The following is a 24,531-nucleotide window of genomic DNA, read 5'->3' on the forward strand; positions in this document are numbered from 1 at the left end:
ACACTGTGCACCTGCCTTGAAGCTGGCTAGTTTGCTGGCATCTAGCTAGTTAGTGATAACTGTTGCTGAATGTTGGCAAACATTGAATAAACGCAAATGGAATTACTATTGCATTAATAAAAGTAAGGAAATATGCCGTAGCACTGTTGATGGGAAATGTTTGAGAGGCCTTGCAGTGATATTTACAAAACAACGCTGACCTGAGACCTCTCAAATCGAAACCTGACTGTGTATGAGGTTTTTTTCTGTTACCAGGTGTTCCTCACCTTTCTTCAAATCGATCCTCAGTCTTCGTCCTGCTCTCTTATTGGCCACCAAGCTGGAGAAGGCAGGACCTTTCTTCAGAGTAGGGCTCTCACTCCTGCCCTTGGGTGTCTAGGTGCAAAATGATGAGCACAAGAAGTAAATTATCCAGCACTAAAACACATTAAGAAGTTAGGCTATAAGAGAAGATGTACAGTGCAGCCTAACATTTTAAATATCCCATTAGCCAAATTGTCTGAATTTGTCACATTCCACTTGCATCATTTCTAAACCCTCTGGGCTTTAATTACTCCATTAGCTGTTGATTTGGTTTATTCATAAGACAATTTAAAAAAACTTTGGCGGTATTTGACAATGAACAAGTCATTGTCAATGTCACACACAAATGCTTTTACTTTGTCATTGTGAAAATTATGAAGAATATCCAAATACTCTTCATTAAAAGTGAAAAGGAAGAACATAAATCCATCAATGTCTTACTTTGACAAACCTGGACAATATGTATCACTATGTAGTGTAGGGAAAGTAATATAGATCTCTGCCAAAGGTTTATGAAACTGTGAAACAAATATAGACAGTTGATTTATTTGGATTTTCGAGAATAAAATAAGAAGATAATCAACTGTTGCTAAGTAACTGTTGCCTCCATGCCAGCTGTTTTTTCAAATGTCAGCCATGTCACCATGGTGATGTTGACAACACAATTACATGTGTCTGAAAAAGAAAGACTTAATAGCTCTAGGCAAGAAGCAGGAACCAAGTTAAAATAGTGAGGGATTAATACTGTTAATACAAACTCAACATATTCTGACAGAATTCAAAGTCACAAAAGAAGCATACAATAAAAAATACAGAGGAATAAAGACTGTGGAAAATGTGGAGAGACAGAGTAATTGCCATGGGAAATATTTTGGCACAAAAACCTAAAATCATGACATATGATACCTTTAAATCATTTCAATTTTCAGTTCAGTTCAAGACCTCTGAAGAAGGCTGCGTGGAGATATAAAGTTAGTCTGTTTTCCAAGAAAATGTAAAAAGCTGCAATTTAGCAGTGAGGAAAACTTGAATGTTGTTGAATTTTAGAAGTTGCTTGTTTCCTATAATCAAAGATTTTCTTTTCTCAATTTTTATGTACAGGCAATGTTGAGAAGTAAATAGTGCTCTTGAAACTAACTTATAATGTTTTTGAGTGAGTTTTGAAAACTTTCTCAGACTTGAGATGTGTCTCATGCCACAGGTAGACTTGGAGCAGAGCAACTTACACCAACAGCAGCTTCCATACTGGCAGTTTCCTCTGCCAGCTGCGTGGTTGGATTCTCAGAGGGCTTAAAGATGGGTTTGGCTTTGACAGGTGGAGGTGGCTCTTTGGTCTTGGTGATCCGGGGGCTGCTGTCAGAACCAGAAGCATTGCCAAACAGCTGACCAATCAGACTCCTCTCATAGCGTTCTCTGTTGGAGGAGGGAACTACTTCCAAACGGACGATTGGGGAACGCATTGCCTGGCGGAAAACTTCCTGGGATCTGAGAGGGCAAGGAGTGGAGGAGGAGGAGAAACAGTAGAGAAAAGAGTTTTGTTGAACAAGTGGATGGAGTTTTGAGTAAATTATATGTACTACATACGGCACGCATTTACCATGAAAGGTAATTATGCCATTAATCACAATTAAATACAGTGTGCAGTTATCAATCTCTGACAAACAGAGTAAAGAGTAAAGGATATATAACTCAATTAGGAGAAAAATAATACAAGATATATGGTAGGAATCTGATTACAAATGAAAAATTAGTGTAAGATCTTAAAAAACTGCAATATGCAGCCACATATCTTAGACTCATATCTTTACTAAACTGATTTAGAAAGTGATTGTCAATTTCATGACTGATGAGTATGGCTTTAGCTGGCTTAACTGTTTTCACTGGCAATTATTTTTTCAATGAATCCAACTGATTATCTAGTCTTAAAAGTCCATAATCTCGTTTTAAATTTACAATAATATGAAAGAAAGAAAAGTAGGAAACATTTGAGGCTGGGATCCAGCTGACTATTTCATCTAACCCAAGTAAATCTTGAAATGAAATGTCTGGTTCTCAGTTCTTTTTTTCTTTTATATGTGTCTCTGTGTAAGCAGTGAATGTGAAAGCAAGCAATGAAAGTTTCAGTATTACTTTTAATTATTCTAATGTCTGTTTAAGGGTACTCTTTATTGTCCCACAAGGGGAAATTTGTTCTGATATGGCTGATGCAGTATCCATGTTGTTTGGCCAACTGTTTTGTTTTCTTGAGCATGTGAAACGGTGAACGCCTTGTGATGCAAGACAAATTTACGAGAAGTCTGGTAATGAAGTGAAACCAAAATCAAATCAAATGCTCCTGTTGATTAATACACTCCATATGAATACTAACTTCACTTATATGTCACTTGCTAAAACTAGTATTGTAAACAAACACAAATATGCCACACTTTATTTAAGATGTATGTCAGACAGATGTATGTTATCATAACTGCGTTATATAACATATTTTTTATTTAAACCTGTATATCTCTATGTTCCCATTAGTTATTTGTGCTCATTACTGTTTATTTATCTTCACAGGCTGAAGGGAGGACAGAGCAGGAGATGCAACACAGAAGCATGACACCTGTGCAGCAGGCTATTATAATCTCATGATCTATAAAAGAGACAATTTTGAAGAGAATTAGTTTTTATCAGATTATGCTAAGTTAATTAGAGGGACCATTGTGTCAGAGGTGATTGGCGCGCACCATCATTCACCTCTGATAACCGACAGGGAAAATCCAGTTTATTTCAATTTTATTGGATTACGCTCCTATTATTTCCAGCCTAGATTAGTATTAGATGTATAATGATGAAAATGGTTCCGTAACTAGAGACTATGTTTAGAAAACAATGAATGAAGCAGCTACACATTTGAATATATTAGACATGCAATAATAATACTTTTATTATATTGATAGAAGAGGAAAAACCTATAGCTACAGTATGAACTGGTGATAAAATGGCATTATAGAGAGGTTTCCCTCTTAATCAATCAACCAATTAATCGCCGAAGGAAATCAACAGGGTTAATTGCGCTTTTTCAAGTAAATGAACCTATAGCAAAGTCCTACTTTCTTGTATGCTTTAACTCTGCTAGTGAATATAATATTGTATCTTTGATGCTTAGGATGTGGAGGTAAGTGAAGCGAATGCTCCACACTCCCAAGTTAAGTACAAAACATGATGCAAATTATTAATTCACAGCTAAAACATGTATACATTTTTTTTTTTTTTTTACACCTTGCACCTGTCAGCAATCATAGAGTGCTCACTAATATTAGTTTGCATGTAAACCCAAGGACCAACTTTGTGAATGGGTATACTTAAGTAACTAACAAAGTAAGAATTGTTTTCTAAGTAAGTGTAAATGTGTGTGTTTGGGATGTGTGGCTACTTCTCTCCACTCTACTCAAGATAGGATTTGCATATTAAAACTGTTAAACACACTAGGCAGTCTGAGCGAGTGCTTGTGTCACACCTTGCTGAATGACACTTGTGGTGATTTTCATTGTATTAAGACCACAATACAGAACAATGAAACTAGATGTGAAAGCTATGTATGTTGATGTCTGTAGAGGGACCATTGTGCACAGATGATATCATTATTGTTCCTGATTGGACAACGTGTGCAGGCACATTCGTGTAAAAGAGATATTCAGAATTAAGCAGGCTACCTCAATGCTGCTGCCAAGATGGGACAATGGAGGTGTGTGTGTGCGCGTGTGTGTGCGCGTGTGTGTTTAAGTGTGTGTGTGTGTGTGTGTGTGTGTGTGTGTGTGTGCGTGCGTGCGTGCGTGTGTCTGTGTGTGTCCATGTGTGGACATGGCACTCACAGGGATAAGTGGACTTTCAGTGGCCTACATATTTCACTGGACTCAATACACCTGCCATGACAGAACAATACTGGCAAGTGTGTATGTATCTGTGTGTGTGTGTGTGTGTGTGTGTAAGATCACACTCAAATATGTCAATGCTAAGAAATGACTTGTACACAAGATTAAAGACCAGCTGGTTTTATTCATACTGACATTTGTCTGAACATGTTGACATGGATATGGATATAGTTGAGTGTCCTTTCCTCTATCTAAAATCTTTTTTTTATATTGTTGAGTGTGTATGGGTGAAAAAACGTGTGTCTGCTGTGTGTATATTTCTGTGTGTGTGTGTGTGTGAGTGCACATGGGACTATGTACATGTCTTTGAACAATAGGTGCAAACCGGCCCTCTGGTGATAATCCATTTACCTACAGTACAGCATAAAATACCTCACATATAATCTTATTACCAAATTGAACGCTGGACAAGGACTATTGTGCAGACTGTATAGACACTGTAATGTGCTGTAATCATTCTAACATCCGTGTCAGTCCTTGTAATCTGTGCCAATCATTTTTACAGGTGTGTCTTTTGTGATTTTCATGCTCTGTAATCACATTACATCCCTAAATACTCTCATGTTAATGGAGGTCTTTTCTGGGGCTTCCAAAGGTACAGTAAGCAAACTCTACAGAGAAACACACACAAAGGCCAGCTCTACCAGACACACACACACACACACAGCTGATTGTGGAAGCAATGCTCTTCAAACATCTGCCAAGTGCCTTTTCTGCTGTTTTTCCGTGATGGCAGTGCGACAGTGATATAAGCCCTCTGACAATGGAAAAGGGAAACAAGACACACAGATGCAAAAACAACAGGGGAACAGGAAGAAAAGACAGGCCAGACCTTACTTCAAATGGTTTTACATGAAATGCATCTACTCATACCGTATATGCACAGAGCTCTTTTTTCTCCAATAATCTTACGTATGCATCTTTTAGTATGCATTTTATTTCCTCAGATTTATTTATTTTTTGTGTCTCGGTTGTATTAAGGTGGAGACAGAAACCTTACGTAAAGTAAGAATAAATATGTGTGCTGGGTTTGTCAGACAAGAGAAGAAAGTGTTATTAACCACCCAGCCAAATTTGAATGATTAAAAATATCGACAAGTTTATGAAATGAGTCAAAATCAGTAAAATTGGCAGGGTCAGGTGAGTCATGAGAATAGCCAGAAAAAACTCATCCTGCTTTCTTTTAGGAAATCCCCATCCTCTGCCTGGCTGTCACACACCCAGAGAAAAGCCCTGCATAGCAGTTAAATGTTTCTTCCTATTCTTTTCTGCTCTGTTATGTGTGTGTGTGGCTGCCATGTTTTTGTAGCATAGTGCCAAGGTTCAGAATCCCTTACAAGTGCAGAACAGGATTACAAGAATGCAACACCAGGTCTACAGCTGCTAAATAGGTTGAAATGATTTTTTTGGGGGGGTTAAAGGGCAGAATTAGGACAGATGGACTAACTTTGAAACACTCTGAGCGAGATGAATTAATCTCTATCTTTCTGCTCTGGGTGCAGGGGTGTGTTCAGGGTGGCCTCATCATGTCATCGAGCCCTTTTAGGACAGCCACAAAAATCCTGGACTGAAAACTAGAGAAAAACAGTTTTAACCTCTACTGTAACACTAAATCTAAGAACTGCCTTTACACAGACTTTAATATAAAATCAAAGATTGAACATACTATATTTCTCAGATAGGAAATTTGCTCTTCTCTCTCTCAGAAAAGGAACGAAATATTGTTGACAAGCACATTAATTTTGTTGTCTATCCTTGGGACATGCTCTCAGCTCAGAGGCATTTTTAAAACCACACAGTAGTGTTGCACTCACTGGCTAAATGTTTTGTCCATGAGGTCGGTGGTGTTGATTTTGACGATGCACTCATCCTCTTGAAACAAGCCCTCTTTTCTTGAGCGACTCTCTTCTTCCACTCCTCGGATGTACAAACCAAGAGATCTAACAGGAGAGAAAGAGAAAGTAAGGGATAAAACATTGCATGCATCCACAAGCACACACGCGTTCTGAGAGTGACTTTGGGTGTGTCCCAGAAGACTCATGTGTCTGATGGGGCAGCCCACAGAGACCGTCCATATGGTTTACTTAGACACGGTGTTGTGTCAGTTACACTCCCCTAACTGTCTGTTTGTGTCCCGTTGTGGATTTCTATCAGTGCTTATATAATCCCACCTTCACTTATAAAAGACAGAAAGACAGCATAACGGAGTAAAATGTGAAAAAAGGGGGCAGATATAAAGGCTTTCAAATTTAAAAACAGGCAGTGGGATGGTAGGAATTGTAGAAAAGACTGTGTGAGTACCATCTGTCCTCAGTGTTGCCTTAAAAACACAACTTAACAAAGCGGCGGTGGTAACACTGACACACAAAAGACTCCAGCTGCAAAAGGATAAAACTAGGTTAAGAGGTGAAAGGGATGATGGTGAATGCTGGAAAGAGATGGAGGAGGTGTTCGGGAAACAGGGAGGAAAGGACAAAAAAATAAAGAAAGCGATGGAAAAGAGAACAGGGAGAGAGAGCAAAAGCAAGGAATTTAAGGAGGAGATTGGCAGGGTCAGGTGAGTCATGAGAACAGCCATAAAAACTCATCCTGCTTTCCTTTAGGAAATCCCCATCCTCTGTCTGGCTGTCACACACCCAAAGAAAATCAGTACAACTTTTCTTCCTATTCTTTTCTGCTCCGTTATGTGCGGCTGCCATGTTTTTGTAGCATGGTGCCAAGGTTCAGAATCCCTTACAACTGCAGAACAGGATTACAAGAATGCAACACCAGGTCTACTACAGCTGCTAAATGGGTTACGATACGATTTTTGGTGGGTTAAAGGGCAGAATTAGGACTTCTGTTTCTGTGTGCGTGTTTGTGCATGTGTGCACAACTCACCGTCCACTGAGTGATGAGCAGTAGGGGACCACATGGATTCCCAGAGGACTGTCCTCTCCCAGGATCTCCACTGTTCTAGTCAGGCTGCACACACGCAGAACACACACAACCACAAACATCACATCAGTAGGAAGAAAACAAGATATATAATATTAGCCCTGAAATAAAATAAAGGTTATTGTGGCAAACTAACATAAGACTTTAACACGTCGACTGGAAAATGAAATTGGTGCAAATGTTGTTGGGCTAGAGGAATGAGTATAGGACAGGCTTATTGCATACTCCAAAAATGTAGCATTCCTTTGTAATTATGGAAATGCCAGGATGAAGACAAATCAAGGCCTACTGAAGGATTTTGTTCAATATTTTAATTTCTAGGTACTTTTGTTTCGTCAATCAGACAAAAGCATTAAGCATTACTGACTCTTGTGGGAACTTGACAGCCTAACGCCAGTCTATCTCCCCTTTTTAGTGTCTCTGTTTGCATCAGAGACACTATGCAGAACGATTAACCAGACAAATCTGTGACACAAGCTACTATTAACCGGAAAGCAAACACTATGAAAGTAAAAACATCGGATCAATCCTTCTTCATACAGATATATAAAACAGGAAATTGAGGAAGAGAGAGAAGAACCGTGACAAAGACAGAAGGGCACAATGACATGAGTTGCAGGCAAATACAAACACATCCAGGCATCCAATAAAGAAAATAAAAACTGTCTTGAAAGTGTGTGTCTCCTTATGATAAATTTGGAACGGACCATCCTAGACTGACACATTACTTTCCATGGAAGCATTGTGCTAAAAATATTTTTTTTTTGTCAAAGACTTAATCCACCTGAGCCCAACATTTAGAGAAGAGGATGCAGACACTCAAAGCCAACAAAACTTCAGACTGCTCTGTGTTTTCTTTTTTTTTGTGCTATTCATCTTTATGGGTTTCTTTCTCTCTTTCAATCTCTCAGTGTCTCTGTCTAGTTTGTATTTTTCACGTCTGTGTCTGCTTTACATTCTGTCTGTGTTTTAATATGTGTGCGTGCTGAAGTCTTTGTTTGTTTGATTAGTTTATCTATCAGAGCACAGCCATTAATCCTCCCCTGACCTTCTCCATGCACCCTGTGTGTGTCTATGTGTGTGTTTGTGTGTGTTCTAAGTCAGTTTGTCTAAACTTATTTTTGTACTCTTTAGTTCAACCCTCCTCTCCCTCTCTCTCTCTCTCTCTGTCTGTCTCCATGCTTGTTTTGTCTTCCTCTCTCTCCAGACCATCCATCCATCCCTAAACCCCCATGAACTGATAGCAGTACAGATGCTGATAAACTCCAGAGAGAGGGTGGTTGATGATGCTGGGTGGCAACAGGGGAGAGATGCAAAGTGCAAAAACAAGTTCTTCCTCTCTCTTTGTTTATGTCTGTCTCTGTCTCTCTCTCACACACACACACACACACAGAAAACGGATGCTGCCTCTTCATCACTCAGCAAATTTGAGTTAATCCAGACAACAGGAAACAAGGGACTGCAAGAAAGGGGAAGAGAGAACAAGGCAAGGACAGAGGGAGGGTGGAGAAAAGGGAAAGAGGCAAGGAGGGAATGGATTAAAGAATGGAGGCAGTGGATAGGTGAAAATACATAAGTAAAGGAAAAGTCTGTAGGATCTAGTGCCATCTAGCGGTGTAGTTACTGACTGAAACCCCCTCGACTCACCCTCTCTTCCCTAGCATGATGGAGAAATGATGCTGGCCACAAAATGTGTAAAAAAAAAAAAGCAAAAGGCTCAGTCTAAAGCCAGTGTTTAGTTTGTCTGCGGGTTACTGTTGCATGGCAGTTCAATGGCACACACCGCAGAAGAGGACTAGCTGTGTGTGCAAATACAAAAGGTTCATTCTAGGTAATAAAATCAGGTGATCATACATTAATGAAAACATAGCTTTAATATATTGAATTTAATTTCTGTCATATTCTGGAAATAGAGTGTCTTAACTTCTCAATTCAACCAGGCACAGCTCCGTGATGATGCGGCCGTGACACTGTTTTCGTTCGTTCTTCATAGCCCCTGGGCAAAGTGTCTTGACACTGATGTTACATGTAGGTGGTGATGTAAAGTAGAGAATGTTTATCATGTTCATAAACCAAAGTTTTTTCTTTTTTTTTAAAGTTCAATTTTGACCTGACAGTGGAACAAGAGGAAAAGTCAGGGGAACATTAATGTCATCAGGATATATCGGTAACCATGAACGTCATACCAAAATGTGGCGTTAAAGAAAAAACAGATAGGGGAGAGAAAAATTAAGAAGAAAAGAAGAAATCGGAGAGGAAGAAAAGGGGAAAAGCAGGTAGGAAGTGAAAAGGGTCTGGAAGCAAGATGTAGTGAAATGAAGGGAGGAGGAGGAACTGAATTAATTAGACAAGCCTAATGAATTAGCATTAATATGAAGGAAAAATAGCATCCACCCCTCCCCTCTATCCCTTCCTGCTGCTGTGCCTCTGATCTCTAACACTCCCAATAGAACAAACACACACACACACACACACACACACACACGCAAGCACTTGAGATCCATTTGCGTTTCCCTTTTTTTTTTCTTTTTTTTTGCATGAGATGTTTGACAAGCTGCATCACTGCAAAAGAAATGAAGTGGAGGTGAGAGAGAGACAAAATGGGTGAGACTTGAGAATAGTGGGAGGGAGTGCGCCGAGCGAACAAGAGACGGAGAAAAAGAACGAAACGCACAGAGTGGGAGAGAAGCAGAGAGAGAGATGAAGAGAGCAGGTGTTCTCTTTATCCACCTGCCACTTCACTGATCCTCGCTATGAAAGACAGAAACACAGAGGAGAAAAAAACAAAAAAGGAGGATGTGCATTACCAAACCACTCTCTTCCTCGTGCTGAATTCCACCCTCTTCTTATTTATCATCTCCCTAGGCTGGTCTTCAAAGTAAATATGAATAGAGAAACTTAATAAGGTGGGAAAAGCAGAAATAAACAGATCAAGAGGAACAAAGGCAGAAACTAAAGGAAACTAAAGAATAAAAGGAAGGGAGGTAGAGACGGACAGATGAATGGATATGGACCCAAGTATCTCGAAAAACAACACAGCAGGGATCCTCGCTGTCCCAAAATGACATGAACAGACGCCGTTAACCCTGGAAAACCTATTTCACATCCAGTTTGTCTTGTGCATCCAGTGGAACCTGTTTACCTTTTCACCTCCAAGCTTCCAAAACACCTCCAACACAGTTCCTTATTTCACAAAGACATAATATGCTGCTATTTCGATAAAACAATTTACAGTAAATCTGTTTCCCTGGATAAAAAGCCCATTTTGATTCAAAGGTAATGAGTTTCCTGGTGATCGTGTTGTGTGTTTAAAATTATGAGCCATTACTGTCTTTATATGTGTACACACTCAAAAGGCACACACACACACACACACAAATAGGGAGGACCATAATGTGCATATAAACATACACAGCATTTGACACCCACATTCATTCATTTAACGTATGCTTTACTGTTCCAATATTTATGGCTGCATTCCTCTACTCATTTTAGACTTTTTTTTGCAATTTCAAGGATCGTTTCCCCGGCGACCACAAAAACCATTACATCACTTTTACATTACTCACAGCTGAGGTGGTTTGTGTGTGAGTGGGTGTACATGAGAGGATATTGAACTGTATATATAGTACTATAAGGCGCAATGAAGCTAAAATTGCCAAACGATATTCTCTGATTCACTTTGATTCAGGCGTTCATTTATTATTATATTAATCAGAACGTCCTTATCATTCTTTTACCTATCAGTGTTACAGTAACACTAATAATATAAACATGACATAACTCAACTCTCCATGTCCAGACCACACTGGAGAGCCCCTAAATGTAGTGGACAATGAATATGAGTGTATGTGTGTGTGATCTAATCTCTGCCTGTCTGTCCTCTGTGGTTGCAGCTGGTTGCTATGGAGAGAGCGAAAACAGCTAAGGCTGAGGTCAGACGTTATTCGCTCCACACAGCGCTCTCATAACTCTCTCTCTCTCCCTGCATGTTCTCTTTACAGGTTAACTACATGTTATTTTGTTTTAGTATTTATGAATTAACTGTGGTTTAATTGCGGCCTCATGCTGACCTGTTGATTTCAATAACAGAGATTAATGCCCTATCCGTTAACAGAGGTTAATGTTGTCTGACGGATCAGCACACTGATCAATGATGTAACATGATGTAAGCCGCTTTCTTAAATTTACAACTGACCCTTTCACTATCTTGGTGTCGCATTGGTCACGCTTTGCAGAAACTGGTCTTGGTTTGCTTGTGTGGACACTTTGTTTTTTTTGTATTTTTAATATTCAATCTGACAGAGACATTTAATCAAGTAAATGAGAAAAATTTAAATTGCATTCCGTTATTTGCACTTGGGTCAGAGCCACTAATGGAAAAATGTAGGATAGGGGCAATAATACTTTTGTGTAAATGTCATAATTACCATGACCTTTTTTTTGTGTGTGTGTGTGATATTGTTAGACATCACAGTTCAAAGTTCAGCAAGCCAAAAAACACAACTATGACAAGAAATTTTATAGACAAAGTAGCATTTTAGCCATATTAACTAAATAACTTACTGAAAACCATTACAATAATTCTGCAAAACGTCCATACATACTGCAAGGCTACTTCCTGGTTCTGCCTCCATATCCGAGTTAGTTGCAAACTGACATGTGAAGTGTGATTATAGCATTCATTTATCAGTTGTGTAACATCATCTGACTTGTCCTGGGTTCACTAATAGACTGCCTCTCTCAGCCTCTGGCACTGGTGAGTTAATAGTCAGATCCGTTTGGAATGAAAGCTACAACAAGAAGACCCTAGTTATTAAAGACACAAAAAAAGTCTTTAAGAATCAATAAAAGTAGCAAATGCCTGTGATTTCCAAACATCTCACTTTTATTGCATTCTCTGTTTATGAAATATAATATCAGGTTAAATATTAAGCTGAAAACATTGCAAAAGTCACATATTTAAACCAATGGTGTATGATGCTATGCATCATGGATACTGAATAGTCATTTTGAGGCTACACTCACTAGCTTTGCGATGATCGGATACCTGAGGACTTCATCTGGGACTTTGTAGGTTCTTTAAAATCGTTAAAAATGTTTCCACCCAGAAAATTCCCAGTCTCCACTGAGCAAAGCATTTAGACATTGGCTTGTCAGTCTATATAAGGCCAGACATTACATTTTCTATTACACAGACATAATTCATTTTAGTCAAATACATTTTTAGATAACTATTCCACTTAAAAAAGAAAATCTAATTCTGTTTCTTCTGACTATCTTGGCTCTGAAAAATCATAGACATCATATAAAATTGGATTATTAGTTCTGCAATGCAGACCTCCATTGAGTGAAGAGTCTAATGGTAACTTGAAATAAAGGAATATTAATACAACATCTTAACCTCAGTAATGCCTTACTCTGATTACTAATACATAGATCCATAGGAGCTGAGTATATTGTTTTCTACATGTATGGTAACTATTGAACGGTCTGTGTTAGAATGCATGACTCTGCCCCACACACTGCCAAATAGGCATACTGTGCACACACATGCTTAAAAGGCTCACTGGAGACATAGGGAATTCTGCACCCATAACACTTAATTAAGCAGCACTCATTAGCGTATGCATGTGTATTATGTGTTCAGTTTGGTCTGCCTGTGAAAAAATAAATAAAAAATGCAAAAGTGTTTGTAGCTGTTTATTTTTGAGGCCATGTGTGTATGTGTTGTGTTTGTGTGTGTACGGCCGTGACACTGTTTTGGCAGTCTTTTGTACTGGGCTAATGATGGAGCTTCTTTACACAAACTATATATGTAAGGGCCTTGATGTGGATTCGAATCTGGCTTTAATGAAGGGAAAGTAGGACACAAACACGCACGTGACCATCAATAAATATGAATCTCACATGCAAAAGATATCCTCACAACGACATAACATACACAGGTGGACTGCAGTACAGGAATCACAATCAAAACACACACACACTGACCTGCCACTGAAAGTGTGTTTGCCTTGGGGTCGGTCTACCCCTGCTGGCCTCTCCACAGTGGGACTGGCTGCCTGTAGAGAAAACACAGGAAAAAAAAAACACCTTCCTGTTAGTCAGTGAGTGGCACTCGCAGATGAGACAATAAAAGGAGCAGAACAATAAGCTCCAACAGCACATTCATGTTGTCAGGAAGTGGGATACTTAAAGGAAAACAAAGAAAGAAGAGAGAGATAATGTGGATACTTGAGGATACATGAGGATGGATTGTCTTATAAACAGTGTAAATAAACAAAAAAAAGCTGTGAATGAATGACTAAGTGGAGATATTAAGGAACAGCCCCTGTTTCAAATGTGGCGTCTGCTCCACTACACCCAACAATGATAATCACAACTTAAAAGACAGGAGGAAAACATAAAGGAATGAGTGAAGGAACTGCTATATTGATGGATGGATGACGTACAAATAGCAATTAATATGTGAAGGCAAGAAGACAGTGTTGTCAAGCAGTAATAAATAACACTGTCAATAGGAATGGCAACACAGAGAAAAAGAGAGAGAGGTGTGAGAAAGAAGGGTGTAAATGTGAGCCATGGGAGCTGTAATAATTAGACTTGTCAAAAGTATCAATACTTTGATACTTTTTCAATACCACACGTTTCAAATGATGTGAGATCTGCTATTTACACATTTGTTAGCAGCTAATGCACTGAAGTTATTTTAAAAAAAAAAACAGATGCACACTCAGAATGATAGCATCTGCAATCACAGCGGACAGAAAGAGGGAGAGACGTTATCTGGTGTTATTTTGACAAATGCAGACACGGTATTTATTTTACAAGCACTGGCCGTTGTTGGTTGGTGGGTTTCGGTCTACCCCAACAGATTACACTGTAACGTAAGGTAACACATAATCAACCACAAAAACTGCATCCCCAACTAAAAAAACTAAAAAACTGAGTGTTACGGTTGAGTTTAGGTGTTCATTATACATTATTTAAACCAGAATTACATGCATTAGGACTGCACAATTAATAATGTACAGACAAGTACTTATGTTTCTCTACATAACTTGCATCCTGAGTTTTAAAAGCTTGATTTTAATTGCTTTATTTTCAAATTAAAGCACTTTAATATCTGGCAAAAATGATCAGAATTATCATCTTACCATTCAGATCTTTTTGCATATGTGTCTAAGTACATGTGGATATTTGAGCTCTGCCACGCACATGCTTGTGTGAGCATATGCAGGCAAACATGCAGGTCAATAAGGCTCAATGTTTGTAGCAGCCACTAATGGACTCTTAACATGAACTTTCACCTTTGACCTCTCACCCTATTGCCAAATGACCTACACCACCTGTCAGAGAAGGGGAGACGGAAGGAAAGAGAGAAAAGCAAAGAAGCTGAGAGCAAGACAGATGAGTAATGAGGAAGAAAACATGAGAAAGACGTCAGAGAGATGAAGTGATTCATGTGAGAGAAAAAAAAAGGTGGCTGGTGAGAGGACTTGGATGAAGGTGAGATGAGACTCAACGGTCAGTGACAGACTGCAGATACTGTAACCATATGTTTCGGATTTGCTGGCTTGGAAATCAATTAGTCTTCCCTAGCTGCAGATGCTGTCATATGAGCTTAATTACAACAGGATGACAGGTAACATTAATTATCCTAACCTCTTTGTCATAACAACAGCCACTCATACATTAATTGGAAAGCCTTTGGTGCTTAATTGTATGTCTCATTTAATAACTGAGAATAGAAATAGTCTCTTGCTCTTTCTTTCTCTCTCTTTTTGAAAGACTGACATATTATTTACAGGCCGGTAACGTATGTTACTTATCAAAGGCTAATTCAGAGCAAACAAATGAATCGGAACGTGTAAATGCATCTCATTTTTCATATTAACCTCACAATATCATAGACACAATAACACAGCTAAATATACATTACATTTTGCTTAAAAACTTTTTTTTATTTATTATGATATCTGATGCTGTTGTACTCAACACTTCTACCAATCACACACAACAAAACATCCTGCAATGTGGAAGCTGCAGCAGCCAATAGCACAATAATAGAAAAATAAAATCAGCTTAATTCAAGGTACATTCTTAAACCATTACCAAGCTACAAAATTCACTGGGAAAAAAAATCTAACTCAAAATGACTATGCTTTGATTTAAGATCAGCCCTGTCAGTCAATCATGCCCTCAGTAATGGATAATTAGACTATATCCAAAGGTACCACAAAGAGCGCCACGAAGAAAGACAATTTTTTAACATGAGAACTAAAAACATATGAGAAATAACGATTGAAATACCTGATGCTTTATGTAAGAATCAATCAAAAATATACCTCTTAAATGACGAAGAATTATTACAAATATATCAAGGATGACTGCAGGAAAAAAATGTATGCATTACTCTGCCGACCAAAGACAGCTCAATCGATACTTGTGAGCATTAGTGGCCTTCCAAAAACTGAAGAACAGAGAAGCAGAATTTCCATTTTAACTCAATGATGGATAATCCTACCTTGAATAACTATGCTTCTAATAAATGGGCTGCAAAGCATTTAGTCTTCTTGGTCCAATTTAATAATTGCAAAAAGTGGATAAAAACAGTGCACTATTAGTAATATTACTAATTACTGATTAACCAATCAGGCTAAGTGTGCACTGAAAATGCTCTCAGAGTGAGTATGATAGATTAATAGCAATATATGTGGGGAAGTTTGTGTGTATCTGTACGTTGTGATTTGTGTTTCTGTCTGTGTGTGTGTGTGTGTGTGTGTCTGTGTATGAAAGTGATAAACCTATGGTAATCTATCTTGAAATATCTCTTTGCAGTTGTGGCTGATGAATTGAAGTGTGTGTGTTTTGATAAATACAATGTCAGGGGGCCAGAGGTCTGAACAGGGAAGTAAACATATATTTAATATTCTAAATGTAACATAACACGCATTTTTTTGTTTGATAAATGTAGTTATGTGTTTAGAATAATAACGCCTAAAACTTGTTGATACAGGATTTTTTCGTTCAAATATTGACATTTAAGTAAATAAATCCATCTATCCATTACCTACGTTACCCACGTAACCATGTGTCCTCATCAGGGTTACAGTGGTGCTGGAGCCTATCCCAGCTGACTTTGGGCAAGAGGTGGGGTACAGTCATGTTACAGCATTGTTTAGCACTTTGTAGAGCACAAACACATACACATAAAAGCCACACATGCATATGTACACTGCTATAAAACTGCGTTACTTGCAGCAGGCTGCCGTTAAGGTGTGACACACACGAAGACGAACACACGTGCACACACTTCCAGGTGAAGCATAATAAATAAGTGGCGAACTCCCTTATTAGTCCCAGTAGTATTCTGGGCAAGAACAAATACTCCCAGTCTGATTAGCACGTTGTGATTAACCTGTAACTCTGTATATGCGTGTGCGTGTGTTGTAAGTGAGTCGTAAGTAAGTAAGCGAGAGGGAGAGAAGGATTTCGTTGCTTACTGTACTCGTTTGTGTCTGGCATTTAGAGCAGAAGCTGCACCAGTAAATCTTTGTGGATTGAAATTAAATAAAAGAGAGGGGACAGATAGTGAAAAAAAAAAAAAGACAGAGAGAAAAGAAAGACAGAGAATTACTGCAAGAAGAGTACTTTCTTCCCCTCATCACTCTCACCAAAAGGCCAAGTGACAATTTGAACAATTACCCGGAGCCATTACCTCTATCCGAACCTGGCTGGTTGAGAAGAGACAGACCTATGAGCAAGTGACTGTGTGAAGTGTGTGTGTGTGTGTGTGCATTTGTGAGCTGTATGTGAGTGAAAGAGCAAGGGGCAGTGAAGGAGACCAAAAAAGACTGTGACAGTGAAAGGGAGACAGAAAATGATGTTTGAGTAAGACTAGGGAGAAAACCAGCAAGCGATCCCCTTCATTTACAGTAGTCACAGAGTCATTTACCACTTCAACACTCAGATGGTAGCTATTGTGAGATAGAAAAGCAAATACAGAGAAAAGATGTGACGCCCTGACGGACATCGAGCAGACAAAAAGATGTGAAGGGAAAATAGTAGAGTGAGATTTTTTGACACTTCAGTTGTAACAACTGGCCTAAACCATGTAATTTACCATGTAATCTCCACTGTGAATTCTCAGTTTATCCCCAAAATAAGGCGCATAGGTTAATCAAGTAAAAAATAGAATCATTCAATGGAGCTATGAACATGACACATTTACATAAATCAGCATGAACAAATAAAAAAAACAGTTTTTATACACTTTAGTCCAAGGATACACACACAAACAATTAATACTACAGTAAGTATTATGCTAAGGTAGATACATTTGTAACCAAATATGTGATGATCCTTTTGCACTGCTAAGAAACTAAAATCATTGTTGTACATCTTAGAAGTTATTCAAACATTTCTTTCTTTTATGAGTACATACATTTCTCGTTGACTCTTATTTGGATGGTGATCCCACATTTATGAAATTGGTTCAAGTTAAAATAATTCAGGATAATTGTGAGCAGGAAGGATTTGAGCCCATTAAAACAAAGGGGAATTACTACCTGACGCTTTCTATCAGCTGTTACATTATAAGGCACAAGCCTCAGATTGAGAGAGATGGAGATAAGAGCTTCCAAAAACTTTCCAATAAAAAACTGATTGCGACTAAGCAGAATCACCACAGCTGATCATTGGAGCTAATGACCTCTGACTTCTCTCACTTGACTTGAGGCCAATGAACTGGTTAAAGAGCTATTCAGGTGGAGGTCATAGACTACATGATGATACTCCCCCTGTTGTGTTCTAGCTTGGTTTATTTCACGTAGATCTGTATCTGGTTTGCAGTCTACGCTGCAACACAGTGACACTAAGAAATTTCCTTTTGTCTGCTTCCATTTATTTGAGAGAGTGAGTGTGAGAAAGAGAGAGACAAAGAGTGGTTGAGCGACACAGACAGTTAATGGGAGTAAAGGAGTGCATGAATCAGAGAAACAGAACGTTTTTTTCGGATTATTTAAAACCCTAATACAACCTGGTCACATGTTTGACCCATTCTTTTACAAAGCTATATGGTTTGTGTTTCAATTAATCAATCAACACTGTGTAGATTATTAACCAGAACAAAACCATGTGATAGTTTTAAGGCAAAACTGAGGGTTATAGAAGTTATTGAGCTATTGTTTTGATCAAAGCTCTAATGTTATGTGTAAAATGAGACAGCAGGGAAACCTGATAAGCTAGCATGAACTGTAATAAAGAGAAACTCAGTCCACAGCTGGTGTGGTTGAGGTTACATATATGCATGATATCATGCAGGCACTCCCACAGATAAACACCCAGAGGCACACCGTCTGGACAGACCTACTGTGTAATTGACACCCAGAAATATTTCAGATTGGCAGCCACAGGATTGATAGTGTGCAGTGACAACAGGACTGAGATGTAAGGAGTCGTAGGTGGGCTCAGAACAACATGATGTGCAGTCTTAAGCTTTCGTTTGCATTTCACCAAAGAAAGTAAATGGATTTGTGTTGGCAGTTTAGATTTATTAGTGACATCCAGGTTTAATTTCTGCTAAACTGTGTTTCTGTGTTGTAGCGCTATGTTGCTAGTCCAAACAGACTGCAGGTCCTTTTCAGTTGCATGAAGTCAGTATAGTTAACAAGTGAATGCACACAGCATACAAATATAACTGATATATAGTTAAAATGTAAAATGTCTCTCCATGTAGCAGGTCTTTACATCTTTCTCAAAAACATTAATCCACTACTACCAGCCTTAGCAATGTTAAGCTGGGAGACTGGCCACCTCTGAGAACCAATCACATTCCCCAAAAGAACTGAGCCTTGCAAACAGGTTGCTCTATGGGGAATACAGCATGAGTAAAAAAGGATGTTTGTCCAGTGAGGAAACTCAAGGGACGAAGGCTCACCACTCAAGAGTCCAATCAGGCATGGAGTTTCTTTAACCAGTGAACATGAGGGATTTGCTGTGTCCAACCATCTACAGGGAGTATGAAACTGTATCATAACAAGTAATCAAAGCTGCATCTCTATGTATTATAATAAGTAAGTGTGTACTGTGTCTGTGTGCATGTCTCTGTAGTTTGACTAAATAGTGAAAACATTTTTTGCTTTCACAGAGAAAACTGAAAAACATTTAGGGATTATACCTATCTCCTAACTCCTATCAGATGTGAAAGTGGAGACAGAGAGGGCGATTAGACAGTAAATTGGAGAGACAGAGCAGCTCATTCTCAGTTCAGTTTAATTAACACAGCTACTGTTTATATTGTTCAAAAGGTGTGTGTGTGTGTGTGTGTGTTGGCTTAAATTAGATTTTAAATGTTAAATGTTTATATACGTACAAAAGTACCACAGACACTACTCACACCCAACCTTGAAAGGGATAGTTCAAGCATTTTGAAGATAATCCATGTGCTGTCTGGTTCAGAGTTAAAGCGGCACAACCAGAAAACACAAGCATACAAATGCTTTAAATTCTTTAGTCTGATTCCAGTCTGGTCTCGCGACCTTTATCCCCAAAAAGCTGATCTGCAGCGTAATACAGGTTTATGCATAGGACTACAAAGGTTCTACGGTTAGCAGCTTCGTCTGACAGCAGGGCTAAGCAGTGAAAAAAATCTCAATATAGCTTAACTTAAACTGATAGACTCTTTTGAAGAGGGATTTTTTATGTGTTTGAGATATGTTATACTGCTGACCTTGTCCACAGCAGTTCATAGCTCTGCTTCTGTTGTACATTAACTATGGATGATTACCTCACATAACCCCACTTCAAAATACCAAAACTATCCCTTTAAACATCTACACCACAATACACTGTTGGTATATGTCAGAAAAGAGACAAAGAGGTTATCAGACATATAATTTAATTTAAACTGTTTGGTTGTGATAAAATTGCTGTGTTTACATTTTAATATTTTGTATGAATTATATAGAATAATAAGTAGCAGTGAACTGAGCCAAACACTCACTGTTCATCTAAAATCTATTGAGTAACTCTAAATGCATAATAAAATTTACAAATGAAACTAAATAAAACTTTCTTTGAAGCAGAACAAGGCCTGACACAAATTAGAATCTCACTGTTCCAAAACTATTTTGTGTTTTTTTACAGAAAAGTTTGGTGATTCCAATAGAAAATACATTTCTAGGTAGTATTAAGTATAAAAGACTATGTCAAGAACTTACGATGCTCTCCGCATTACCAGCAGTGGCATCTGGGAAATCCTACTTGAGGAAAGACCATGGGGTCAATAAAATCAAAGTGTTTATCCCCTCTGGAGTTTTAATGTGCTTAGTATTTTTCATGGTGTTCTGTTTATAAGATTACAACAAAAGAAAGAAATGCTATAGTGTCCATGGGGATTCATCATACCACAATCAATATCTATATCCTATAGCAGATGAACCTATACGATTACAAAGCAAAAGCTGACCATAAGACTTGATGAAAGACCTTTAATGACAAAAATCTGCTTTCCTTTTTACACTTCTTAAAATGTATTATCTGGTAATGTTAATGCAATTCACTGGTTTTAAGGAAACCATTCATTCACTCACTGCTAAAACCAGCAGCTGCCCCACGTGCGAAGGCTCAGTCTTTGCTGCGGAAGCCCAGGGTTTGAATCTGACCTGTGGCTCTTTTCCGCATGTCATTCCCCATCTCTCTCTCTCGCCACATTTCCTGTCACTCTTCAGCTGTCTCTATCGAAAATAAAGCTTGAAAGGGCCAAAAAAAATCATCTTTAAAAAGGAAAAAAAAACAGTAGTGTTGTATATATAAGCAATTATCGAGACATCTTGTATGTTTCTTACATTTAGAGTCTCTTTATGACACTAGAGGGTAGTTAATGGGACGTCCAGCATGAGGATTTACTCTCTTGGCAGTGCTCAGTAAATGTTCCAATTAAAAAAAATCTTTTTTATTTCTGCCTGAGTGGAAACACAACAAAGCTGATGGGGTAAATAAAAATTATCAAAAATGTTCCTCTCAAGATGTAATAGAGCACCATTCTTAGCCTTCTGTTGCTTCTGGAGCCAAAAGTACTTTAAAAAAAATACTGGACATTATCCCTTGAAAAATGGTGTTAAAGAAGCAGTGTGTAAGATTTACTGGCATCTTGGTTGCAGATTGCACCCCCCTGATTTCACTCTTTCCTTCCTAGTGTGAAGGAGAAACTACTGTAGCAACAAAACTTGTGCATATTATATTCCAGTTCTACTGCATTCTGTAAATACAGTCCCTTTAATCTTACACACTGGAGTAAGTTGCTGCTAAATCAAACTGAAGATTTCATACTGTTGCAGCTTCATTTAACTGGCGACACACAAGCTAACTTGTATTGTGAAGTAGTCACAGAAACCCCAATGTAATGAGCTTGACACTGACTGCTATCATTCATCAAAAATGCGTCTGCAAAACAAGACACTGATCATTTTCTGGCATTTTCTGACAGCGGATCAGTTTGAAATATTGCAGGGAATTACGGAACAAGAAGGACGGGCTGCGGCAGTGAACTGCTATATGAAGAGCTGCAAGAGACAGGCTGCAACTTCTCTTTAACTACTTTTACTTTTGCTGTTCACAGACTTCTGTCGTGTGCAGCATAAAATCATAACAAGGTTGCTCACAGAATGGTATAAAAAGGCCAATTATTGCCCAAGGTTGCTCACAGAATGGTATAAAAAGGCCAATTATTGCCTTACTTCTGCAAGAAAATAAAGAATATTAAACAATAATAGATTATTTATTCCTAAATTAAGATGTTATTTATTTTCTTTCTTTTACATCAGACACATTCGCTAATTCTGGCCTTTGGCCATGTAGTTGAAGACCCATGCCATACATCATCACTTGGCTATGTGTGTCTTTTATGTTTTCACCAATAGATTTGTGTCTTCAATCACATGGGGAGAACATTTCTTTGTGTTGCTCTTTCTCTGTGTGTACACGGTGTGTTTCAAACTGCACGTATCTGTGTCTTTTTTATCCCAGTGCCTCAGGGTCTTACCATCACGGCAGTGTCCTCATTGAGAGAAGGTTCAATCTCTGTTGGCTGGGGGCCAAGGGCTGAGTCACTGCTGCTTCTCACCAACAGGGGGGTGTCTGTGGAAAACACAAGGACACACACACATCTGATATGTGCAGGTAGATTTTTAGCATTTTCCATTGAGGCCTGGCGTAAAGATTTTGGTGGATACCTGAAGTTCAAAAGCAAGGTGATAATGTGTACTAGCATCTACAACATGATGCAAAGCTGAGATTAGTCACTGTACTGCTTTTCAAACCTATTGCATACATTTTACCACAGCCAAGTTGGAAAGACATTGCTTTAAGCAGAAGCAGAGATGCGTGCATTTATAGTTTGTCTGGATATGCTGGATCACTGCTGTAAATGAAGACGTTCTGCAGTCTGATGCTGGATCACTGCTGTAAATGAAGACGTTCTGCAGTCTGTCAAATCAACCACTTTTTCTCACTTCTTTGTTCATGGTCGGTATCTGCAAAGGGAATTTGACGACGGACCACCAAAACCAAATAACTGCGTTATATTTACTCCTTTTTTCTCTGTTTTAATCCACATTAAATCTGCTGTATTTTCTTCAAGCTGTGCTCGTTTCCCTTCCAATTTCCACTTTTAAAAACCAGTGGAACCTGGCTCTCTGTCAGTCCAGTGTGACAGTGTGACTACTTCCAATCAGACTGTTAACGGAACATGAGATATGACGGAGAGGAAAGAAGAGGAAGAATGAAAAAATGGTGAGCACAGAGAAAGTCTGCACCTGCACTACTTCCGAATCTACAGACAGCCTCTCTGGTACACGCACGCACGCACGCACCTTAAAATTGCTAATGATATTTTGATGGAGTCATAGTTCAGCAGAATTCATGTCTAATAATAATCTTTTAGATGGCAAGATACAGAAGAAGAGAAAGGAGAGATTAATATTTTTCAGTTGGCAAAATTAACTTCCGCTCTGTCACTGAAATGTGCCTATGACATTAGTGCTTTCAAACAACAGCAGGAACATGGTTATTGTAAGAACACAATGCTTATCATAAAATTAGGTATAACACATCAAAAATGATGTTTACATTGTATAAATGTGTGCATGTTTATTTAGTGGTTAAGTTTTTCACAGCTGCATTATCTAGAAAACAACAAGACAATTTTAATGAAGGTTTAGAAGAATTTTTAAAAACTTCTAAAGAGATGGCTCAGAAAGTTGTGTCTAAATGCCAATGAAAACATGCAGCAGAACGTGTATTGATGAGCAGATGCCATAAGTGGCTCTTTGCCAACTCCATGGAAACTCACATTACATCTACTGTACCATCTCTAGCTTGTTGCAAATAAATAATTAAAGCATGATAGGATGTTAATAACTGGTGGTCAGTGAGAGGATAGATAGAAACAACAAGAAGGAAGACATGAAAATAGGTTTCATTACTGCTTCTTTTATTCATCCCAGCTCATCAGCCAGCACAGCTTGTGTCATGTATGTGTGTCCATATATGTTGACTGCATACTACAGCAGCATCATCAGAAAGCTCATTCCTAAATGTTGTTTTTGGAGATGTGAGTGTGCACAGCTTCATGTGTTCATTAGGTCTGTAAGGGGCAGATCTGGCAGCCTAAGTGTGTGAGGGGGTAATATATGATCCGTTCCTTTAATATCCCCTCGGTGAATACATTGGTGTTCGTCTGTCCAAATGGCCAATAAGCAGCTGATTTGCAGATGACTGTGTGCATGTAGGTAACATATGATAGTGTCTCCCTCCTCACATCTCACCAGCCCACTGCATAAAATCATCATTTAACAGAGGCTGATGGATGACACACACCACACTAATGCCTGTGCTGCTGCTGGAGCTTTAGGAAATAGTGAAATGGTGAGAAAAGTCAACACTGCAGAAAGCTGCAAATAAATAACATTTATTATTGGAGGCATTATTATGATTTGTGTGGTACTCTGCCAATCCTCATATCTACCAGCTCCATTCATAGCACCCATCAATCCATATATACATTAAGAGCATTGTCATGTTAGCCTCTATAGTTCCACTGGGAATAAAATGAGAAAGTGGTGGTGCGGGTGGAGGAAACCTCTAAATGAGTGGACTACTCAGAACACATGCCAAATGATATTTGTAGGGTCATATATTGATTGTCACAAAATGGACCCTCGGTGCTCTTAAGACCGGCTGGAGAAACCCCTTAATCAATTCATCTCTTTAAAGAAAGGCAATGAAAGAGGGATACATCGATATGGGGACAAAAGATGTAAAAATGAGAAACAGATGAAGGAGATTTAGGTGAAATAAAAGGACTAAC

General features: G+C 38.6%; 1 protein-coding gene across 5 annotated transcripts in view; it reads right to left on the minus strand.

Annotated features, from left to right (window-relative positions):
* Positions 1-24,531, minus strand: part of pard3bb (par-3 family cell polarity regulator beta b) — a 192,379-nt gene that overhangs the window by 121,810 nt on the left and 46,038 nt on the right. For all 5 annotated transcript variants that reach the window (XM_027290885.1, XM_027290884.1, XM_019269594.2 and 2 more), the window contains 6 exons: positions 22,207-22,301; positions 13,152-13,222; positions 7,101-7,184; positions 6,035-6,160; positions 1,530-1,788; positions 267-375 (listed from right to left, as the gene is read on the minus strand). In XM_027290885.1, coding sequence (XP_027146686.1) covers positions 267-375; positions 1,530-1,788; positions 6,035-6,160; positions 7,101-7,184; positions 13,152-13,222; positions 22,207-22,301 — 744 coding nt within the window. The remainder of the gene's footprint in view (positions 1-266; positions 376-1,529; positions 1,789-6,034; positions 6,161-7,100; positions 7,185-13,151; positions 13,223-22,206; positions 22,302-24,531) is intronic.

Source organism: Larimichthys crocea, chromosome XVIII (genome assembly GCF_000972845.2).
Source record: "Larimichthys crocea isolate SSNF chromosome XVIII, L_crocea_2.0, whole genome shotgun sequence".
Classification (NCBI taxonomy): Eukaryota; Metazoa; Chordata; class Actinopteri; family Sciaenidae; genus Larimichthys; species Larimichthys crocea.